Below are 22,485 nucleotides of genomic sequence, written 5' to 3' on the forward strand. Positions count from 1 at the left end.
CTGACCAGGGACCACCCCTGTGGCCCCCCTTAAAAAAAAAGGTTAGAATATTACGATTTATTGGAACTAAATCAAATCAGAGACCCGGATGTACAGTGGAGATTAAACTGTTCATTACCTTATAAAAGCAAATACTGTTTATGTTTTTTGACTAAATTGTCACTTGATAGTGTTGAGAGCTGTATCCATAGATCTAGTCTCTTGATCGAGCAGAGCATACATTTCAAGCTGCCCTTTATTTGTATTTATTTGAAGGGTTTTTAAAGAAATATTTTTCGGTCATAATTTGTCTGCAGCTCATTCTGTTAAAAAAAGAAAATCGTGAGAAAATCATGAGAAAATAGTATTGTGAACTTAAAATCGTGAATCGTATCGAATCGTGAGTTGAATGTATCGTTACATCCCAAATTGATACTAACCTAAAACAGTTATATATTTAACACTCATAGTTACTATTTACTTTTTACAAATTAAAACGTGTGATTTGCTTATATGATATGATTCAATACTGCTACCAATATATACAAATTACCAGCGACGTGCAGTCAGGGGAGGCAGGGAGGCAGAGCCTCACCTGTCATACTCCAATGTAACGGAAAAACAACTAAAGAAAAACTAAATAGTAATAATAATAAAATGTCTCCACTGATCTTGTGTAAATGTGATTTCTGTATGATTCCAATCGCTTTTTAGAGTCAAAATCAGCAAATTTGCCGAGCTTCGCTACGGGAGCGATGAGAAGTGAGGCAGGGACGAGCTCTGCCTCACGTAAGCCCACAGTAACTTGCTGGAGCGCGGGCACTAATTTAGCGCGGCCACTTATTTTGTGAGCGCGCTCAAGCCAGTTACTGTGGGGTAAGGTGAGGCACAGATGAGATCTGCCTCACCTCAGAATGCATCACCCCACAGAAACTGTCTGGAAAGCGGGCCCTAAGCGCATGCCTGTTACCATCTCACTGTAGGTCACCAATGTAATGTTTGTAGATCCCTTTATTACATTTATCCTCGCCATCCATAGTCTCTAAATAACTTATTTCACGTATATATGATATTTAGGCTCGCTGGTCTCATCATACAACGGCAATGAACTGTCAATGTTCATGTCCTTCTCAATGGCACCGTGTTATGCATGCCCACTGCACCTCGCGGGAGCGCGCACAGCGTAAAGCCAAAACTCACAGACATTTCAATGATTTGTACGGCAAAGTTAGGTTTGGAAACGGTATCATTTCCTTTTTGGCGGGCATGCATAACACCGGAGCCTCGCTGCGGGGAAACTTTGGCGCTGTTCCGAGTTTGTTCTAATCTGTCAAAATGACGGACTGCTTTCAGATTTTTCCGTCATTGTTAAAAAACATCCGTCATAGACGGAACATATTCGGTTAACGCGACCTATGATGTAAGTTCACCCCTCTGTCGTGCAGCTTACTAAGGTTCGGGGTGAAGACATGGCCTTCTCTGACTCCAGCTCCTCCTAGGGTTCCCAGAAGTCCCAGGCTATAGTAGGGTGTGTAACTCATTGAGTGTGTTATGGTCTGTCCTGGGAGGACGGGTCTCTGGGCTCTTTTAAGCTGTCAGAGCTTCTCACTCTAGCAGTAAGGGAGACCCTAGAAACCCTGAGAGGAAAACGTATTTCAGCTGCTTGTATCCACAATCTCATTCTTGCAATCATTGGGTTGAAATTACTCTTTGGCCTTAAAATGTGTCCATGCTTCTATTTGGCATAATAAAACAGTGCATGGTAGAGTTATCAGAGTGGGACCAGGTCTCTGGTCCCACTCTGAGGTGGCTCACTTAACTCCCGGTGAGACGATCTAATATGATTTGTTGTTGATACTAAACATTGCTTTCTTCTCTTCAGTCTTCAGCAGTCAGACGTTGGCCTGAACTTGGTGACTTTACATGACATGCATAACCTTCATGGTGAACCACACAAATTAGTATGACATCATGCAAAAAACATTTTCTTTTCCTGACTGTCATGAGACTCCCAGTGGGAGCATGACCTTGAACCTCGGAAATCTGTACCAGCTGCACTTCCTGGCCTCTCCACTGCTCAGATACATTAATCTCCAACTTGGCCAAGTGCCCTCAACTCCACTGGCCTGTATGACCACCAGAGTCAAAGTCAGGTCAATGTCAGCCGTTCTGCTTTCTCCATCTTTGGGGAAGTAGCCATCATTAGCTGGCAGTGAGATTCACTGTAACCAGTTCAATTGAAACGATGCAGATGTGTGCAGTGTAAGGTTGACAGGCTCTAACCATAAAGAGCCAGACACTGACTTTAGATGTTGGCATTGAAAACAAAACCTGAACCGAAAAAGTTAGCATTAAAAAAAAAACAAAGCTCCAAAATACCAATAATTGACAATTTATTGAAAATCCTGTTATTTACATTCTGGTGGTGTTGTAAATTCCCCTTGTTTTCCTTAATCTGCGTTATATTATTTATATTTTAATCAGGCACATTTAGGGACAGCTAAAGTAGCGCAGCTGCGGGTCCTCGCTCTGTTTACACATGTGCGTTCATGTCAGGACATTACATGCTGTCATATTATCATCATAGAGAATGTGTTCGTGAAGAATGTAAGCATATATGCAGATCTTTAATGTTAGTAATGTTATATGCAGTATGCATAATGTCCTGCTAAGTCAGTGTGTTAATAAGTCTATTAACCAGTGACATTCCCAGAACAATTGACAGTGGCGGCCGGTGGTCTTTTTTTTTGGTGGGGCTCTTGACGTACCGTAAGTGACCTACCCGGGGGGTCCGGGGGGTTTCCCCCCGGAAATTGTTTTCGAGAAATGACCCCTTAAATGATGACTTCTGGTGATGTTAGAGGGGGGGGGGAAAGGAGAAATCGAGGCTTAAAAATATGAGAAGACTGATCAATACCTCCATAATCTTCAGTGTGGAAAATATTATTTATCAACCTCAACATCTACTACTTTACCAGGAATTTGTGTTCTCAGAACTGGTCTGTTTTTTTCTTTCTTAAAACTGTTCATGTTTTATGAACCAACACCTTCACCAAGTAGCTTTACAGTGAACTGCATGTGAGATATAAAATTAATAGCATCTTTTCAGTAGCATTAATTATAAATATTTAAGTGGTTCAATACAAGTCACTACAGCATTTCAAACTGAACTGTGAATAAATGCAATTTAAAAAAAATAACCACAGCACAAAATGTCATAAATTGTGTTTTTTCTTTGTTTCTCTGAGGATTATTTACAAACAGGCTTATTTACATATAGCAATAACTCAGAAATGAAAAAGCTACATCGTCTAACACGAACAACCAGTTAGCATAATGATAATATATGTGTTATGTACAATGTAACTGGCAAGGCTAGAGCAAGAAAGAACATAAAGTTTGCAAAAGGTTTAAATAACTTCAAGTATCTGTCTTCAGATTACGTGGAGGTTTTAGTCCGATGGGAAGCAGATTTTAAGCGACACCGAAGATAAACCAAAAATGTGGTGGAGCTGCAAACCGTGTAGTGTTGCTGGGACAGAACAGGAGCTATAACCGTTGGAAAATACATCACAGACAATGCAACAAACGTGGAGACAGAACAATCACTTCTGTGATAAATGCCCACTTATTAATAAACTTCTAACAACCATGGGAAACCTCCTCTCTACATATAAAGTGATATCCAAGCATGGGAAACAAAAGACAGCATTTACCTGTTTGCATCCAGCTAGCCAAGCCTTTCTTGTGTACCAGCTACTTGTGAAGCCTCGTGTATAAATGTTGTCTTTTTCACGAGATTGCTGCGATATATTCAAATCGGGTTGGTCCGGTGCAAGGTCTTTAAGCAACAATTTATCTGCCAAACTTCTCCTTTCGAAAGGATTGGAGATTAGCTCTTGAACAGAATTAGCCGGGGACCGAGGTCCGGAGACTCCACCTGCACACGAAGCCATCCTCATCAACTACTGCGTCAACCGGATACGAGTCACTGTCCAAACTACTCACAGACTGCACTGGGCGCTGACATTGGCGCCTGGTGACCGTCATCTTTGACGACGCTGATTGGCTGAAATTATATTTTCGCGGCATAGTTTACACGTTACAGATAGCAACAGTCAGCTGCTAGTGGCTGATGCTGCACTGGTTGAAGGCTCCTCTCTTAGCGCCCAGACGAGAGAAGGTGCATGGGCAAGGCCAGGCAGGAAACATGTGACTTATCAGTAACTTTAGACATCGTAACACAATTTTAAACGAGATTTTATTGTAGATTATACATTTTACTGATACCAATTATATAATATTTACCTTGTTCATTAAAAATAAAAATAAAAACATATATTTTTTTTTAAACATATTTTTTTTTTTTAATTTTAATTTTAATTATTATTATTTTTATTTTTTTTCAATATGGGAAGAGGTGGGGCGGCGCCCCTAGCGCCCCTATGGACCGGCCGCCACTGACAATTGACTATATCTTCACTTCTAAAAGGGGTAAATTAATAATATTTTTTCTCAAAGCAATGATAAACCTGTGAGTTGGATGTAGAAAAGTCAGAATCAATATAGATGTTTTTTATTTTAAAGTAAATTCAGATTGAACATAGTAAAAAAATGTAAATTATAGTGTCCGTCCAAAAAAAAAACATTACTTATAGTGAAAACCACCCTTGAATGATGGGATAGTAGACTAAAAGCTTTAGGAATCCACACTATAACATATAAGTATACCCTGTATCAAGATTGATGCAAAATAAGTGACATTTCACCTTCTTAGAGAGATTTAGAAGAAAGAAATCCACTTCTGGGGTCATTTGGGTGGATTTTCCATATCTCTGGCCCTGTCGGTCGATTTTGATGATTGACATCTCTTTTTAACCGTTAGAGCCAATAGAATCGAGGGGAAGTTCCTCAAATCCATCCAAACATTACCCATTGGTGAATAGAGTGATGTGCAGCCAGAATGCTCCGGAACCGGAAGCTGTCATACACTCTGGTAGCTATCATAGCAGCCAATATGAAATCTCCGTTATTGACATAAAAATGGAATGATGGATTATCAGTAATCCTTTCATAGTGACACAGACACATTGGATTAACCTATGAATTAACCTTCAGCAGCGTTTTTATCGTTTTAATGCCATTGAACACAACTTTTGATCAGAACAACAGCAACGGTAAGACTTATTTTCCGATTTGGTCCCGTAAAGCTAATTTTGTTGTTGTTTGTTGTCATGTCACCGCGAGTTCTGATCGCTCAGGGGTGATACGTATATGTCTGGAATCTGTGGAATCTCAGCTTGCTAATCGTATCTTGTTTGTGCAGATACGATAAGTAATAAGGGTATTTTAACGTGAGTTCTGTGCTAAGTGTGTTAGCATTTTTTCGCTCAGGGCTAATTCAGAGCCTTTGTTATTACCCTTATGTTTCGTTTTGCTAAAAATTGTAAATATTGTCTGATAGCTGAGTTTCTTCCCGTTAAGTGGGTATGACACATTCATAGTTTATTAAATATTAAGAAGCCCTCAGACGCTGTTTCTTGCAAGATGTTGCGTTTTTTAACTGGTTAATGTCCCGTTTTTGCTGCTATGTTGTTCAGAAATGAAGCTAGCTAGTTAGCTAAGTTAAGCTATTCAGTGATAGTGTGTGGATGAGATGCTAACTTAGCCTTTATTAGCTATGTATGTGTTTGCAATGAGTTTGCAATGTGTCTGATGTTTTAGCAACAATTAGTGTCGCTGTTGCTTATTATTAATAACCAGAGTCTGGTTAGTTATTGTAATCATTGTAATATGAGCCTTATTTCTATTCCTGTGTTATTTAGCAGAAACCATTCTCTACTCTACATTGTCATTATCATTATCATTATCATTATCATTATCTTCATCCTCATCATCCCCATTTGACATCCTGTATGTGATTCTACATCAGAGATGATGTGTTCTGTATTGATGATCAGCACCAAGCTAATATGAAGTCCAAAGACTGTACTTCCTGTCTCCGTGTCAACTCTCTAACCGGAGTGCTGTTTTGGATAAAGCGGCTCCAGCACAAACATCACAACACACACAAGATTCTAACCTGGATGAGATGCTAACTTAGCTTAGGTGGTATTTTCAATATTGTTTCAGCTGGTAGTGGCTTTCAGTTTCACACGGAATGTATCCATTGATAGATATTTTCTTAATGAGCCAGGCATTTCTTGTGAGTTTCTCATGTAGTGTCACTTCAAATCATATTCAAATCCTTAAAAGAAATGTCTTAGTTGATTGATTGACATTACATTACATTATATGTTACTTGTTAGACGCTTTTATCCAAAGCGACTTACATACATTCAGTACTGTGGACAATCCCCACAGGAGCAATTTGGTGTGAAGTGTCTTGCCCAGGGACACAACGACATGCTGACTGCAGTGGGACTCGAACTTGCTATCCCCTGATTCAAAGTTCAGCGCACTAAGTTCAGCGCACTACCCCACTGAGCCACAGCCTCCCACATCTGACGCAGCGTATGGTGATAGGCCTCTCTTGCTTTCTAAACATTTGCATATGAGATTATGCAAAGTTTTGACGGTCTGGACGACTGTCAATGTCTGAATTTGTGGAAAAAAAATAAAAAAATGTTGTGCAGTACTGCAGAGAGCGGGTCTCCTGGTCTCCCTACACTGAAGGATCAATATTGCTTTTTGTTCTGCCTGTGGCCTGCGTGTGGTTAATCTGGGCCTGCCAACCACAAAAAGTAAATCCTTAAATATAATATCAGTTTCCTTTTAATTAAGGTGCACCTAGCTAAAAGTAATGCATATTTAATCAGCTCCCTTTGATATGCATGAAGCAGACAGACTGTAGGAAACCTCCAACAGTAAAATAGAGTTCAACAGCACATACTGCAGTCTCTAAGATGAGTCATAACCTCTAAAACTGTTTGGAATAAAACTGAACATTAGAACCTCCATGAAGGTATACTAGTGGTAGTAAAACAATGTTAACTAAACGTATAAATATTCATACAAAAACTATTAAGGAGGGACTGTAATTACTTTTGTAAACCACATTTAACTGGTGTGAAGTGTCTCCTTAGAGCTGAATGGAGAACAGTGAGCAGAAATGTGTGTGTGTGTGTGTGTGTGTGTGTGTGTGTGTGTGTGTGTGTGTGTGTGTGTGTGTGTGTGTGTGTGTTTGTGTGAGGAGGAACAGAGAGAGGAAGTGATTATCAGAGCTTACCGCTCATCAGCTGCTTAACTCACACCGACCTGATTTAAGATGCATTTTGCTATCCACACCTCTGCCTCTCACTCCTCAGTCATATTGGCATTATGTATTTCTTACTTTGTGAGAGACTCTAATACTCCATTTGTCTTGAGGCAACCTAATATCAGAAACGATCATTTGGGTAACCCATACTGTAATGGCAATTTTATTATTCCAATGTCCTTTATTCTTTGCCATTACTTCACAGGAGGGCTGGAGAGTGATCCAGACACAGACACAAGCAGATCATTTTCCGGTCCTTTGCTGCAGTTTAGAATGTTGTTTATTTAGCGTTTTACATACCAAGGTTTAATATACAGTCAGTGGTTGTGGTGAGCATCTGCCGGGCTGATGAAATCGGTATGCTCTCTTCCTCCTGTGTCCTCGTCCTTTCCTGTCACCTACTGTATGACCCCTTTTATACACCCGGTGCAGCTAAACCCCGCCACCAAGTGTTCAAAATAGTATTGCACTATACATATAAATTAAATAAACTGACATACCAACAACACCCATAAAATGGCTCCTACACATACACTAAAGACGATATTCTAAAGTTCATCCTCTGTAGATCTTTTCATGGTTCATGTAAAGCTAATATGAAGTCGTGTGAGGGTCGTTTGTTTTGACCCGATCACAATCCTATATGTTAATATTAAGAAGTGGGAATTAAGGGAGGAGATAAGGCAAGGAGGGAGAAAGGAAGAAAGGAAAAAAAGAAGGGAGAAAAAAAGAACAGAAGTAAAAAAGAGGGAAGGGAGAGAAGACGGGAAGGAATAGAAAAATACTTACCCTTTTAGTACGTTTTATTAACACAACCATCCATTACATTATCTATTTTTAATTCTGTTCATTTCATTCTGGTTTTAAAGCATTCTCTTACATATCCTACATGTGTCTTTCTAAGGCTGATATATCTTTATATGTCATTATTCCTCAGCTACAGCTCTCTCTCCTCATCGGCTGGAACCAGAGCAGGAAACGTTTCTTTACATCCCATCATGAGACAGGGTCCACTGATCCAGCTCTAATGAACCGCTCTGTCAACACCGTGTCAAATTAGCCGATATCAAATGACAATTTTGCCAAGTCATAGATCCATGCTTCACTGGGCTGACAGTACTTCCAAAATGTTCAAGTGTCCCAGTAGATAAGAAGTCAGAGGGGAAATGAAGCCTAGAGGTTTAAGAACACATGAGTTAAACCTGCAGTTTTTAGAGACAAGGTTAAATGACAGATAAAGGTCATTATATTGAAATTATTTCCTGTATTGTTGAGTAAGAACTGAGGCCATATAATGTGTTTGTTAGTGAGTTTAGACCTGTGGGAAGTTTTTTCAAAACCTAGCTTCTTCCATAAATAAATGTGAACGGACTTGGAGAGTTACAGAAAACCTTGATCAGTGCTGCTGTTATTTTACATTACGTTGTTGTCACCGCAGTTCCAGCTGTTGGTACGCTGTGGAACGGACTATTTTTCCTACCGGAAGCAAAACGATATTTATTAAAACAATAAATAATTGTTTTCATCAATACTGTGCACTTGCTGCACATTATCCCATTCATATCTGATGTTGGTGCACAGTATCAATGACATATTCTCTTGGTAGCAACAACAGGCAGAAACAACTGAACAAATGCCTCGCTGTTCGTTCATCTGGTTGGTTGTCTAATCAGTGAGATCTCGTGTTTTCTATTGTGTTTTCTTGTCTTGTGGGTTAAAACCATAGACTCATGTTTGATCAAACATATCACACAGTACAATTGGTCAACAAATAGTCCAGTGGTGATAATACTTCAGTTGCACAATAGGCCTGAATGAATGATTCAGTTCAGTGGACATTGGAGCAACATTTATGAGCACAATGTCCAATCATGTGGATGCAGCGCTAACCATCTACTGTACTGTGAGACTGCAGAAGAATGTGCGAGTGTGTGCATGAGTGAATAGAATATACATACACATTGGGGCTTATCCGCCTGTGTGTGTCCATTTATCCTCTTGGTTAACTCTATAAGAATTCCCAGAGGAGCAGTAAATGTAGGTCATCCCCAGTTGAGCACTGAAATAAAGAACACCCTAATACCCAACAGCCGACACCGAGTCCCCCGTGGCATCCACTCTGGCATGTTCTCATCTGAATACCACGCATAAAGACATGCTCTTTTTTGCCTTCACAAGATTATCTCTGCAAGATTTCTGTTTCATTGTTACAGTGCGCTGCAGAGTGCAGTTATGCACGTAACTGCAACCCCAAGCGTTTTATAATTCTTCCTCCTGTTATGTGTGCAACTGCAGGATGTTGTGTTGCACTGTGAGTTCTGTCAAATTGCCTCTGAGCACACAGCAGCGCTGCGGCTGATCCGGTGCAGTCACTAGACACGGAGTCAAATTTAAAAAGGGACTGGCTTTTTCCCTAAAGGGATCTCTGCAGTAAGACGAGTTATCTGTTTGTGTAATCTACAAAACTGCAGTCCAGATTAAAAAGAAGACAATAACAGAATGAGGTTTGATCACTGATAAACCAGTGGCCTTGTTTCAAGAGGAAATCACAATTTACAACTAAGTATTTCCATGTTTGGTAAGAAAGTCTTACACTTTTGCATCCATGTGTGTATTAATGAAATAATCTCTGATAAGAAGACCAGTTTGTTATTTTTCTCACCACACTGAAAAAACTAAATCCTGACTTAATATAAGGTTCAACTTAATGTAATTGCTGAGTCCTAAGAAGTTTGTGGTAGAGTTCAAGTTCATGCATTGTAAATTAGAACTTTGGAGTAATTCAGGGGGAAAATGTGACTGTCCATCTCATGAGACTCCAAAGAAAAAAGTCACTTGAAAATGGAGGCCAGATAATTGTCAGCTTTGTTGAGAGGACTGGGAAGCTGATTCATTTGGCTCGTCGTGTTATCACAGATCAGAACACTGTTCCCAGACTCAGGCAGCAGTGTGCTGGTTACTCATAATGACTAGCCATCGATGGAACAGCACATTTGAGGATTAAACTAGAAGAAAAAGAAAATTGAAAAAAAGGAAATAAGTACAAAATAGTCAGGGTTGAAAGGTAATAAAGTGAAATCATTGTATCCAGTGATTGAATGTGTCCTCAATTCAAGTGCAAGGTGAAGGCAGGAGATTCGGTGTCTTTGCTGAGTCTTGGCACTTGAGTGCATCTATTCTCTGAGATGAGACATGGAGCGTTCTTTAAAAGAAAAAAAGGACAAAGCCTTGTTGAACTGAGCAACCCTGAGAGGATGGCAGACCTCCCTTTCTAAATTGAGCTCACTATCTACAATGAAACAAAGCTTGCAAGGAATGTAAATGCAAAGGTATGAAAACATGAAATCTTTTGTAGTGAAGATTAAAGTTTCCAAGAGGCAAATTAAGGAGTGTCTGACGAATGAAACATCAGTATTTCTGGGAAAATGTGACGTGACTCACATCACTGATCACAGGCTTTCAAGATGTAGCTGCCATTGAGAAGGACATGAACCTGCTATCAGAGGCTTCATGATGGGACAGGAGAACAGGGTCACCTGCTGTTGGAGCTTAAAGGGGACCTATCATGCAAAATGCACTTTTTTATGTTTTTTATACATAAATATGTGTCCCCGGTGTGTCAGGGAACTCACGCAGCGTCAGAAAATAAAACCCTCTATATTTTCCTCCGCACCCAAATCTCTAAAAACGGGGGTACAACGGAGCTGATCCAGATTTGCGTCCGATATGACGTCATATCGGCAATGCAGACCCACAGCACTATCACAAAGTTGCTATCAGAAACAATGCCCGACTGTTTTGGACGTAATATGGTCGGTGTTTACATTAGCATCGCTAACACTCAGAGCTAACCTGTACTGGAGAGCATGTGTGTGAAGAAGCAGGAAATAAAAAGGAACTCACCTTGTGGTATAACCGGTAAGAGAGAAAGCCTTTAGCCGCGTTCACACCAAGTACTTTGCCGTACTCAGTGCCGGCACTCAGTGCCCCGGCACTTATTACCCCAGGGCCCTTAGTACAGATCGCGTTCACACCGGAATACATTCCCTGAGGGAAGATTACGCAAATGAGCCGCTGATGTCACTTCGTCTTCTTCTGCTTTGGGTTTACTGGCAGGCCGCAAACAACTTCACGGCGTATACTGCCACCCGGAGTCCCCGGCCGGAAGTCCCCGGAGTTGGGGACTGGCTTCAGTAGAAGCTGCTGGGACTCCCAGCAGCTTCTACTGAAGCCTTCCGAGTAAATCGCCAGAACGCAGACACCTCCTCATCTCCACCGCTCCCATGTTTTCTTTTGTGTTGCCATAAGTTAGTCTCTCTGCGTTTGTGCGCTGGGCGAATGCTAATGCTAATAATGCTAATGCGAGGATAATAAAATGGCGGCTCTACAAAACATTTCAGAGTTTTACGAGGCGTGGTTTGCAATTCGCCCAGCCAATCAGAACTGGGGCACTTTTTTCCCCCAGGAAAGTACCATCTCTCAGCAGGCACTAAACATGGGGGTAAAAGTTCCCGGGATTAAGTGCTCTTTTTGGTGTGAACGCGACATAAGGGGTACTAACGGAACTAAACGCGAAAAGTACGGTGAAAAGTACTCCGGTGTGAACGCGCCTTTTGAGCTCCATACTGTTTCAGAAATAATCCTTGATAATCCATGATATGGTGTTTCATCACGGCAGTATCTGCCGGTAGAATGTCCCGCATGAGCAGGCATAAACTCCGCCCCTCTTTTTTATCAATTCTTTTTTGTAAAGCTTTATACCCAAAATCAGCACTTTTGAAACAGGAAGTGAAATAGAGGGATATGAGGCATGGCTAGAATGGGTGATCTGACGGCCGCCATTTTGGCCTATCGGGTGCCCAAGACAAAAAAAGAGGACAGGAGGTTCATGGGGCTGGCCGGCTACTACAGGCAGTTCATCCGGTCCTTTTCCGAGCTGACCTGTTAAGAAAGCCCTCTGTGGTAAACCGCTCCTATACACTCCTACTTCTCTCTCCCATTCGTGTTGCAGACCGACGCCACCAACAGGCCGTTTTGTCCCAGGAGGTGGAGGAGGTCGACCCTCCCGTACTGTACATTTGCCCTAAGCTCACTCAGTGAGAGGTGAACTGCAGTACGGTGGAAAAGGAGTGCCTCGCCATACGGTGGGCGGTCAGAGCACTGCGTTACTACCTCCTGGGGCGCCCTTTCACCCTCTGGTCGGACCATGCCCCGCTCCAGTGGCTCCATCGCATGAATGATGCCAACGCCCGGATCAATCGGTGGTATCTGGCCTTACAGCCTTTCAACTTCAAGGTGATCCACAGGCCGGGTAACCGGATGGTCGTGGCTGATTTCCTCTCTCGCTCGGCAGAGGGGAGGAGTCAGCTTTCGGCTTTCCCGGCCTGAGTCGGGCGGTGGGGGTATGTGGCAGCGGGGTGTGGTTAGAGCGCCGGCTGCCGGAGTGATGGGAGCGGTTCGGTCGGAGACCAGACAGCTGATCAGAATCAGGTAATCAGTCACTCAATAAAAGCATGTTGGTAACCTGGTTCTGGTCTGTCTTGCAGTAGGCTGGGTCCTGGGAGGACGTCTGGGCCGCACAAACGGACGCCATAAAGACCCCGCACCGTTTTACGTGTTTCTTTGTGTTCTTGGCTTTCTTTTTGGGACAATAAACCTGTGTTGGCTAAATCCTTCTCTTTCCGTCCTTTTTAAACTGTGTGTGAGCGGAGGTGCTCATTAATCAAAATCTGCAAAGTGACTAAAGGTACTACAAGTACAAAGAAACATAAAATGGAGATATTCAAATAATTTACAATTGCTTCAAAATGTTACTTATATACTGTTCTGGAGTTAATGTGCTGCATTTCCCTCTTTCAGAATTCTACAGGGGTTTGGAAATGTCCGGACTACCCCAGATGATGAGGTGACCACGGTTCTTTAGTCGAAGGTACTGTTATCAGTAGGAGTGATATTTACTGCCAAGTTACATTTTATAGTAATAATATCATCTTACGGCTGAGGGTACACCACCAGGCTCTGGTATGAAAACTTTATCCTAACCCTAACCCGAGGGTAAAAAGACAAATAACAACACATTCAGACTGAATGAGTTCTCTCCTCTCCCCCTCCTTCTCCACCACGGCTCATTTCTCCTGGCAATAACATTGACATTAGCATCTCCCACTCCTACAATGAAAGAACAGATCATTCATCCAACTACTGGAGATTCAACGGAAACAAGACCGTCTTCGTGATCGGAGACGACATGAACCCCGGCTTGGCCCACTACATCCCCATCCTCCAACTTGATGGCCATCCAGGAGCCAGAGAGGAACGACAGAATATGTCTCCCCATCCTACCACCCAGCAACCCTTGTCGTTTTATTAGCCCTCAGCAGTGAAAAACGGAACCCAAAACACACCGTCCAAGATTTTGCATCACTGTCTAAGCCAGGGTTCCTCATTGCACGGCTCGCGAGCCTCATGCGGCTCGCCAAGCTTTAATTGGTGGCTCGCATGACAGTAGGCTAAATAAAGGGGTGATAGACAGGGGTGCACATAATAAGAATAAGAATACATTGAATTTATATAGCGCTTTTCAAGTCTCAAAGTCACATAACGCAGGTACGCATGCGCGGCAAACATCTGAAATGCGTAACGTCACTTGTGTCACTAAGCGCCTTTGCGTACCTGATAGGTCATTAAAACAAAACACATATTTCGTCTACACGTGTTTCTTGTCAAGACTCAGTTGAGTAAACTATTTGACTATTATGTCCAAAACACTAAAATACACTAAGCAGCCACTTTGGCGTTTTGTTCCCTGCTAAAAATCTTCGGACTTTTGGACTGGCCGAACCGCACATGCCGTCACCGACGGACCTGTGAAGCTTTTCCAGGAGGCGGGCTTAGATCACTGGACGACTAAGTTGGTCGCCGTGTGCACAGGTGGGGCTGCTGTTAACGTCAGTATGTACAACATAATTGTGCAAAAACTACGCCAACCGGCTGCGGTGGGAGACTCCCCTGTGCACTAGGGATGTGCATCTCCATCACTGAGGCCGATACGATGCGCATCTCGATACGTTGCCAACAATACGATACATTAACGATACATTTGAAACACCAGGCGATGCGATGCGATACGATTCACCCCTGTTGCGATACAGTTCGATACGATTTGATTCAACATTATGCGATTCGGGGCGATACGATGTGATTCAACACGATGCTAAATAATGATACAATTCAATATGGTACGACAGAGGATTTTGTTTTATTCCTTAGCAAATCATAAATTAACAAAAAAGTGCTTTACATATTTGGTTCTCTCTACTAGTACTGCGCATTATGCTGTTTCTTTTTTACCTTAAAGAAACCAAACACTTGGACCTTTCACAAACAGGCCTTTTCATAAGTGTAGTAGTGTTCTCTGTCTCCAGAGTACAGTTCAATGTTATAACACCTCACAGTTAAACAGTTTAAGGATGCATTGCCCAGGATTAACAATGTACAAATAACAACTACCACAGTGCAATGCCCATACAGCTGCTGACTGATGTGCTTAACACTCATCCATAGGCTAACTCACCAGTGAGCAGAAAGCAGTGGTTTCTATAGGAGCAATAAAGAATACAAATAACTTTCACAAACAGGTATTTCATAACTGCTTACAATTGTCATTGACATTTAAACTATTATTGGCAGTCACAGTCTGCTGTAAACTAAACACCACTCTCACTGACAGAACACCTCACTGAGTGATTTAACTCATATGTCTTCATATGTTTCTTTTCAGACGCAGACCCCACGTCATACTAGCCTACTTGTGTACTTTAAAGCGGCACGGCATCGTTTACAATTTGCGAGCGATTTTTCAAGTTGTCCGTCTTTCTTAAAAAATCCGAAGTGTTGCCAAACGTTTGATTTGTGGCGAAGCAAAGATCAAAGATCGTCTCTGCAGAGTGCTGACAGGATGAGGGGATATTATATGAATGAATCGTTTTTTTACCGATGCAAAGACGCTACAATCGATGCATCGCGAGTTCAACCCAAACTGTAGCCGATGTGCACTCTTTCAACCGGTGCACTCGCATTTTGAATGTTTATGCCGGTGCACTGATGCGAATCGGTGAATCTTAACATCCCTACTGTGCACATTCTGTGATCTGCGCACACACTGGAGAACTGCGCAAAATCAGCTGATCACAACGTTCACGCTCTGTGGTCAAGCTGCTGCAGTTTCTTTTACAAAAAGGTGGAGCAAAACACACAGCTGCAAACTTACTCAGGGTGTTAATGGAAGAGTTTACTACTAATAATAATAATGCATTTATTTGATATAGCCCTAGTGCTCAAAGACGCTTTACATTACAGTATTGGTTGGCTGCATTGCATATGGTATGTTCTGGGTGGGGGATGACAGATTAATAAGCAGACATGCTTATTATAACTGTATGCCGCTTTTCATACTTTGCGGTATAAGTGGCTCTCTTATTGACTTTGTCCTATCAATGCGGCTCGCATGTATAAAATAGTGAAGACCACTGGTCAATCACGCACCACCTTCCCCAATGCAGATGTTTATTTCTCCCTCCTCAACTTTTCCCCACATCCCACCTCAACACAGCAACTGACCCTCACAATAATCAACAAAGCCACAGCCAAACACTTTCAGACACTCACAGCCCTCCCACAAGACACATTCAACACAGAAGATGATCATCTCACTTGGAACACAACCACAGTCCAACACATATTCAGGAACTGGTGCAACCAACCCCAACTTCATGACATATAACTACACACACACACACCCACAGATCGGTAGTGCAAAGTAATCCTAACCAGGAACCCCTAACCTCAACCCAAACCTAACCCTAAACCTAAACCTAACCGAAGGATAAAAAGACAAACCCCGGCTCTCAGTGCCCTACCTGTGCTGCTCTGGATGGTCCTGACGGTGGTGGCGGATGTGCGTGGCGGGGAGGAGGGCAGCAGGAGCAGCGGCCTCCCCCCCTCTCCTTCCTCGTCCCCTGAACAGCCCTGATCGATCGCCCGGACATAACTGTGGCTCCGCATCCGGAAGTATCCCGGCATAGGCAGGGTGTCCATGGTGTCCATGGTGTCCATGGTGTCCATGCGGTTCATGGTGTCCATGCGGTTCATGGTGTCCATGCGGGTCATGGTGTCCATGCGGTTCATGGTGTCCATGCGGTTCATGGCAGCCTCCAATGCCTGGGCCTGCATCTCACTGTAGACCTGCTCACACACCTGCTCGATCTGCCCATTCACCTCCACCTCACTCAGCTGGAGGAGGGGGAGGGAGGACATCAGAGAGAGAAAAGGGGAGAAACATAGAGAATAATAAAGAGGACGGAAGTTGGTGAAACGACTGGTGTTATTTATTATCGATTAAGAGGCTGCCTATTGTTTGTCAAAGTTTGAGCTTGAAGAGATACGTTGGGCATTCAGTTTGAAAATACTTTAAGGAGGGCATGCTTGCTGGCATCTGCTTGATTCCTTGGTTTGAGGGTTATTGGTTTGTTCACTAGGGGTTTGAAGAACCGCATTTGGCATTTTATTAGAGGAGGGAGGGGCTTGCTGTTTCCATCCAGCTCTGGGCTGTAGCTATTCAGATGAATAAAGAGAACTGGATACAGTGTCAGAGGCGGGCCCTCGTCCATTCCTATGAGAGCTGCTCAGTGCCGCATGAAGGCAAAATGGAAGTTGTAGTACCGCAGTTTGGCCACTACATACATTTGCTCAACCGAGTGGAGCAGTTCCTGGGGGCTCGGCTAGGAAGAGGGGAAAGGATTGCTACAGGGGGCTGGACCGTAACCGCCATTGTTGGTGGAGCTTTCAGTTGTTGACACTTCATGGCACCACTTGAGTTTCAGTCTGCATTATTTAAGGGTGGAGCCGGGAACAGTGGATGTGGTGCCACTCGGAGCTCCTGTAGCCAGATAAGCTTTCTCTGAAGGAGAATAAGTACCTCTCAAGAAGCTTCTCCCACTTGAGAACAATCTTGTGGGCGTATCTCTTTCTAGCACATTCATTTACTGAAGAGGTGGGAATTGAATCTGCTCCAAGTGGTAGTTCTAACCCCTGCTTCATCTCATGCACTGACGACTCACACATGTTTGGTTATCCTTATTAAATATGTTAAATAATAATAAATAAAGCTGCATCCTAAACCAATGGTCAAGAGTCGCAGACACAAATACACAAACTTATACATAGAATATTTAGAGTTTGGAGAGTTGATGGTTAAAACAACACATGATGAATACTAAGATGCTGTACTGTTTACTGTGTATATGATGATGTTGTGTGACGACAGAGAGGAAGATTCTCTAAACAGAGATTAGAGTTTTGGTTTCTGAACAGACTTGCACTTATTGTTACGACAGCTTACTGTAAGTGATTTACTGTCAAACTTGATTAAACTGTTTTCGTATATATTAATGAGGATACCATTGCTGTGCCATCTGCATTTAGAATAACACACAGTCCATATCTTGAATTTCAGATCTCATCTCGGGGCAAACATGTTCCTTTGGTTTCAAGAAATTACGAAACCAGATACAAACGCAAAAAATAAATAAAACTGATGCTGAGAAAAACTGCATGGACACAGAAAAATAGAGTGTTCCACAACCAATAGACCTAAAACTATTGTGTGAAATCTATTATTTTTCAATCTGATGTAAACAAGCAACATTCTTGCTTTCTTTCTCTGTCTTTACCACATCACCGAATAACCAGCAGGGATTCTATTTGTCATTTTAAAGCCCTGTATCACTGAGCTCAATGATTGGAATCCCATTGACTCACATTGACTTGAACTGAAAACAAATTAAATTCTCAACTGCAACACAGAGCATATGGCGGTAAGGTATTTAACTGGGGTTTTATGGTTGGATCCATGCAGAGGAGGATATTGAAAATGTTAATAGATGCAATTCAGTGTGGTTAATGGTAATTAGGGAAAGGTTCAGGATAGAGCAAGTGGAGGTTCAAGGTGAGGTTAGAAGGAGACAAATGAAGGCTTATTGAGCACAGCTTTATTTCATGCACTGAAGAAGACATGCTTTAACAGTAGCCTGACAGGAGGGAGTGAAATAGAGTTAATCATAGGTGCAAATGGCTTTGGTAAAGTAAATGTTGCCAACACCACGTTGTTTTGAATTGGCTCAAAACATGACTGAACAATTATAATGTTTTGATCATGGGCAACCCTTTAAATGTATGAACAATAAGTCTATAACGATCAGTGCTGTTTGCAGCTTCTTCAATTAGCATGTGGCCACACACATTCCTCTACATAAGTAATAATAAAGTTGATTTAAGAGAATACAACACATGTGGTGCACTGTCACCTCTTCTGCCGTATTTCTGTAGGTTTTCTTATCGTCAACAAACCATAGAAAGACCCCTACCAACGTCTCTCAATACTTCTGATTTCACTTCCTGTCTGCTCTCGGCTATGAAGACATTTATCTTTAAGGATTAATGGTGAAACATTTATAGGTTTATTCAATAAAAAGTTATTATGTCTGTCATTTCATGTTTTTTCACGTCTGGTCATGTGTGTTTATTTAGATCATTTATCTCTCGTCAGTCTCTGTGTTTATTGTCATGTCTGGTTTTCCATTTCCTGTTTTATTTTGTACTTACCTCTTGTCTTTCATTTCAGGCCCTGTTTCTTCCTCCCCTTGTGTGTTTTTCCCGCCATCATCAGTGTCTGCCCCGCCCCTGATTGTCTCCACCTGTTCCCACTCACCTCATGTTTAAATAGTCCTGTCTCTCCCCTGTCCTGTGTCAGTTCGTCTTGTTTGTTTCTCTGAATGGTCGTGCCAAGCCTCAGCTCAGAAAGGATCGCTTTTCACTCATGTCAGGTTTTGTTTCTTTTGTTAATTTTGTAGGCTTACGTTTTTCTTAAGGTCTCGTTTTGTTATGCTTAGTTTTTTCCTCCTTGTGAGCGCTTTTTGTTATTTCCACCACCTACTCTGTTCAGAGGGATTATCTGATCTTTGGAATTCAAAATACATTTTGTTACATTCAAGACGTTGTCTCTGGGTCGTGCATTAGGGTTCATCAGTTTGTATCGAGGTCGTGACATATTTGTTGACAAAAAGAAAATGTATAAAATATCACCAGTCATAGCCATTAAGATGACACTTGTAATGTGATGGATGGATTTGTGGACTTGGACACACGACTCTCACCCTCCAGAACACACAGGCTCAGACAGTATCTAAACCATTATCAAAAAATGAAGAATTCACTGTTTTTCTATCCGAACGGTGCCCTAATATTTATTATAGGCCTAAGCAGTGGTAAAGTGAAAGGAGTGTGTACTGTAGGGCTGTGCAATTAATCGTATTTTAATCGCAATTACGATTTTGGCCTGCCACAATTACGAAAACAACATAATCGAAAAAAACAATTATTTAGCTTTGCTTGGTTGTGACACTGCAACATATTTGATCTAATTAATTTTGGTCTCATTTATTTGTATTTATCATATTGATATATGTTTAGTAGCTTGTTGAAGTGCGCTCCAAAATATTTGTTGATCTTGTTTATTGGTATTTATTATTTTGATATGATTTATTTAAATGTATCATTTATTTTTGTATTGGTTTTTCAGTTGAATTATACGTTCAGGGTAATCAACAGTTAAAAAGATACTGTTCAAATTATTGTTTGTATTTGTTTTAAAGTTCAATAAATGGATGTTTTCAAAGTCAATGAATAATCGTATTTAATAATCGTGATATCAATTATTGACCCAAATAATCGTGATTATGATTTTTGCCATAATCGCACAGCCCTAGTGTACTGTGGACAAAGACAGCTACTTCAAGTTTTAAAAATGAGTTTTTAATAGACTATACTAATAGTCACAATGCAATTACATTTGGAAGGACTTGTGTTTGCCAATCAAATATATCCACATAAATAAAGCATTGTTTTTTTTAAATTGTCTACTTAAAGTCGGCTTACATGACTCTATGGTAGTTTTTAGGTTGTGCCCATCCATGCCAGCATGAATTATCAATAACCAGATTTAGAGGCAACAAACTAAATAGTACTTTTATTCATTTTGGTGTGTTTAATGGAAGATAAAACCTTTCAATCAAATATTCCACAACCCAGAATGCTCCAGACGCCTGCTATATAATAATTCACCATTAATGTTTTGAATGAATAGGTGCCTGCTGCCACCAACATGATGGCAAACACATTGTTATACAAATTATGATGAACAATAAATAATAGAAATTGTCCAACAAAGCTTCAGTAAAAGTGTCTCAGAAAGGACACTTTGGGGAAGATGTATTAAGTATAAATATTGAATATTTTAATTAAGTCTTGGAAAACAGTGAACCCGTCCTTTAAAGATGGTGAAAGACAGAAATAGGCGGCATGACCACATCCCAGATGAATAAATCAGATCTGAAAAGTTATGGCATAAAATGGAAGTCAATGATTTATTTGAAGTGGTAAACACTACTCCCCACATACTCCATCACTTCCATCCAAGCCTGATTGTGATGTGTATGGCAGAATGACTGGGTGGGGAATACTGTAAATGTAAAGGCATCAGTGTTGGCAACCAACCTGACTGATGGTGCTCATGGCCCTCATGTAGCTTTCATTGCGTGAGCGGTATTGGGGTGAGGACAGCAGCGATTTGGGGTCGAGGAGGGTTTTGGGGTCCAGGGTATCCAGGCTTCTATTGATTGAAACCTCACTCACCGCACGAAGGTAACTGTGGCTCCTGATCTGCAGTTTGGGGGAGTGCTCCGTCGAAATCCTGACAGAGGGACGACAGGGACTTAGAGTTAGACACATAGACACATTTATACATAACAATACTCCATTTCAGTCAGAGAAGTGGTCCCCATCAATGTTACTTAGAAAACCACTATATTCAACCAGGGCTCATTAGGGAAGGGTTTCAGCTACTGAATTCATTCATCCACCACACTAATATAACGTTTCATCCAGAGTTCCCGTTAGCCGGTAATTACCGGACAATGACCGGTAAAATATGCTGAAGTCCGGCAAATCTAAATCTCTCCGGTCAAAATGTCCGGTCAAAATAATTTTCCCTTAGCGCAATACCGCATCAGTTGCGCCACTTATGTGACAGACAAGAATAGTATGTGACAGACAAAAGAGTATGTGACAGACAAAAATTGTCAATTCTAATGTCTAACACTTAATGTGGAGAAAGAGATGTCCTGTATGGGTTGATTGTGCGTTGATCTGTTGGTAATGCCTCGGGGTTCCGGTGGGCATGTAAACAAATGCATAATGCTGCGCTATACTTTGTGGCCTCATCCGGTTGCATAGCGACGCTTATTGTTTAGGTGTCTTTTAACAAGCAGGTAGTCATATCATTAGCTAGAACTAGCTAGATCTGATCGATATGGACATAAATGCGAGTAAAGTCTAATCTGACAGGAGAGAGAGATCGGCTGCTGCTGACGAGTCGACACGCAGCTCTGCATGATCCCCTGCAGCGGCGAGCAGAGCAAAACACACTTCAGGTTAGAAAATCACACGTAGCTATTTTAATTACCTCTCAAACTACCTAAACTAGTTATAGATATGTTTAGTTTTACTGTCGGGTCACTCATTACTGGATCCGCGAGCTGCATGATACTGACGGGCTGTCAGGAGAAGGAGAGAGCGCTCCGTTTATTATTCCCGCGTTTTTGTAAATTACTGTACACTTTTGAATAATGTAGTTAATCTACTATAATTAGTTTGTTTAATGTCGAATCATATCAATTTGTTTTAAAGCTCAATAAATAACAAAGAAGACCTTTAACCGGCACTTATCTAATTTTGTCCGGAAGATTTCAACTTTAACGGACATGTTGACCGGCAAAAAAATATTCTAACGGGAACTCTGGTTTCATCTTAGAATTGCTGTTTGCGTGCCTGTGTCCAGAGCGCCTTCTTCTGAGCGCCAGCATCTTTTTTCTGTTGTTTTCAATGAGAGAGCGCATGCCATCTATTAGCTGCGTATTTGTGTAATTTCTCTGAGTGAACCACGGTTTTCATCTTAACTCTCCAAGTGCTTGAAGTTGAAAATATGAAAACATTTGAGAAAAGTGCTGGTGATGTCACTTTAGGAGAAGTTTGTTTTCATCATAACACAGACTTAAAGACCACAAACAGAGAATAGAATCCAAGGGGGCGAAGCTAGTGGGTCGTACGACAGCAGTGATACATTGTTAAGATAT

The 22,485-nt window shown here is 41.6% G+C and overlaps 1 protein-coding gene across 1 annotated transcript in view; it reads right to left on the reverse strand.

Moving 5' to 3' along the window:
* LOC117473091 (disks large-associated protein 1-like) overlaps positions 1 to 22,485 on the reverse strand; it is an 81,678-nt gene that overhangs the window by 36,226 nt on the left and 22,967 nt on the right. Inside the window, exons 3-5 of the mRNA XM_034118578.1 lie at positions 20,849 to 21,044; positions 16,434 to 16,528; positions 16,156 to 16,352 (exon numbers count right to left, since the gene is read on the reverse strand). Coding sequence (XP_033974469.1) covers positions 16,156 to 16,352; positions 16,434 to 16,528; positions 20,849 to 21,044 — 488 coding nt within the window. The remainder of the gene's footprint in view (positions 1 to 16,155; positions 16,353 to 16,433; positions 16,529 to 20,848; positions 21,045 to 22,485) is intronic.

Source organism: Trematomus bernacchii, unplaced genomic scaffold, assembly GCF_902827165.1.
Source record: "Trematomus bernacchii unplaced genomic scaffold, fTreBer1.1, whole genome shotgun sequence".
Taxonomy (NCBI): Eukaryota; Metazoa; Chordata; class Actinopteri; order Perciformes; family Nototheniidae; genus Trematomus; species Trematomus bernacchii.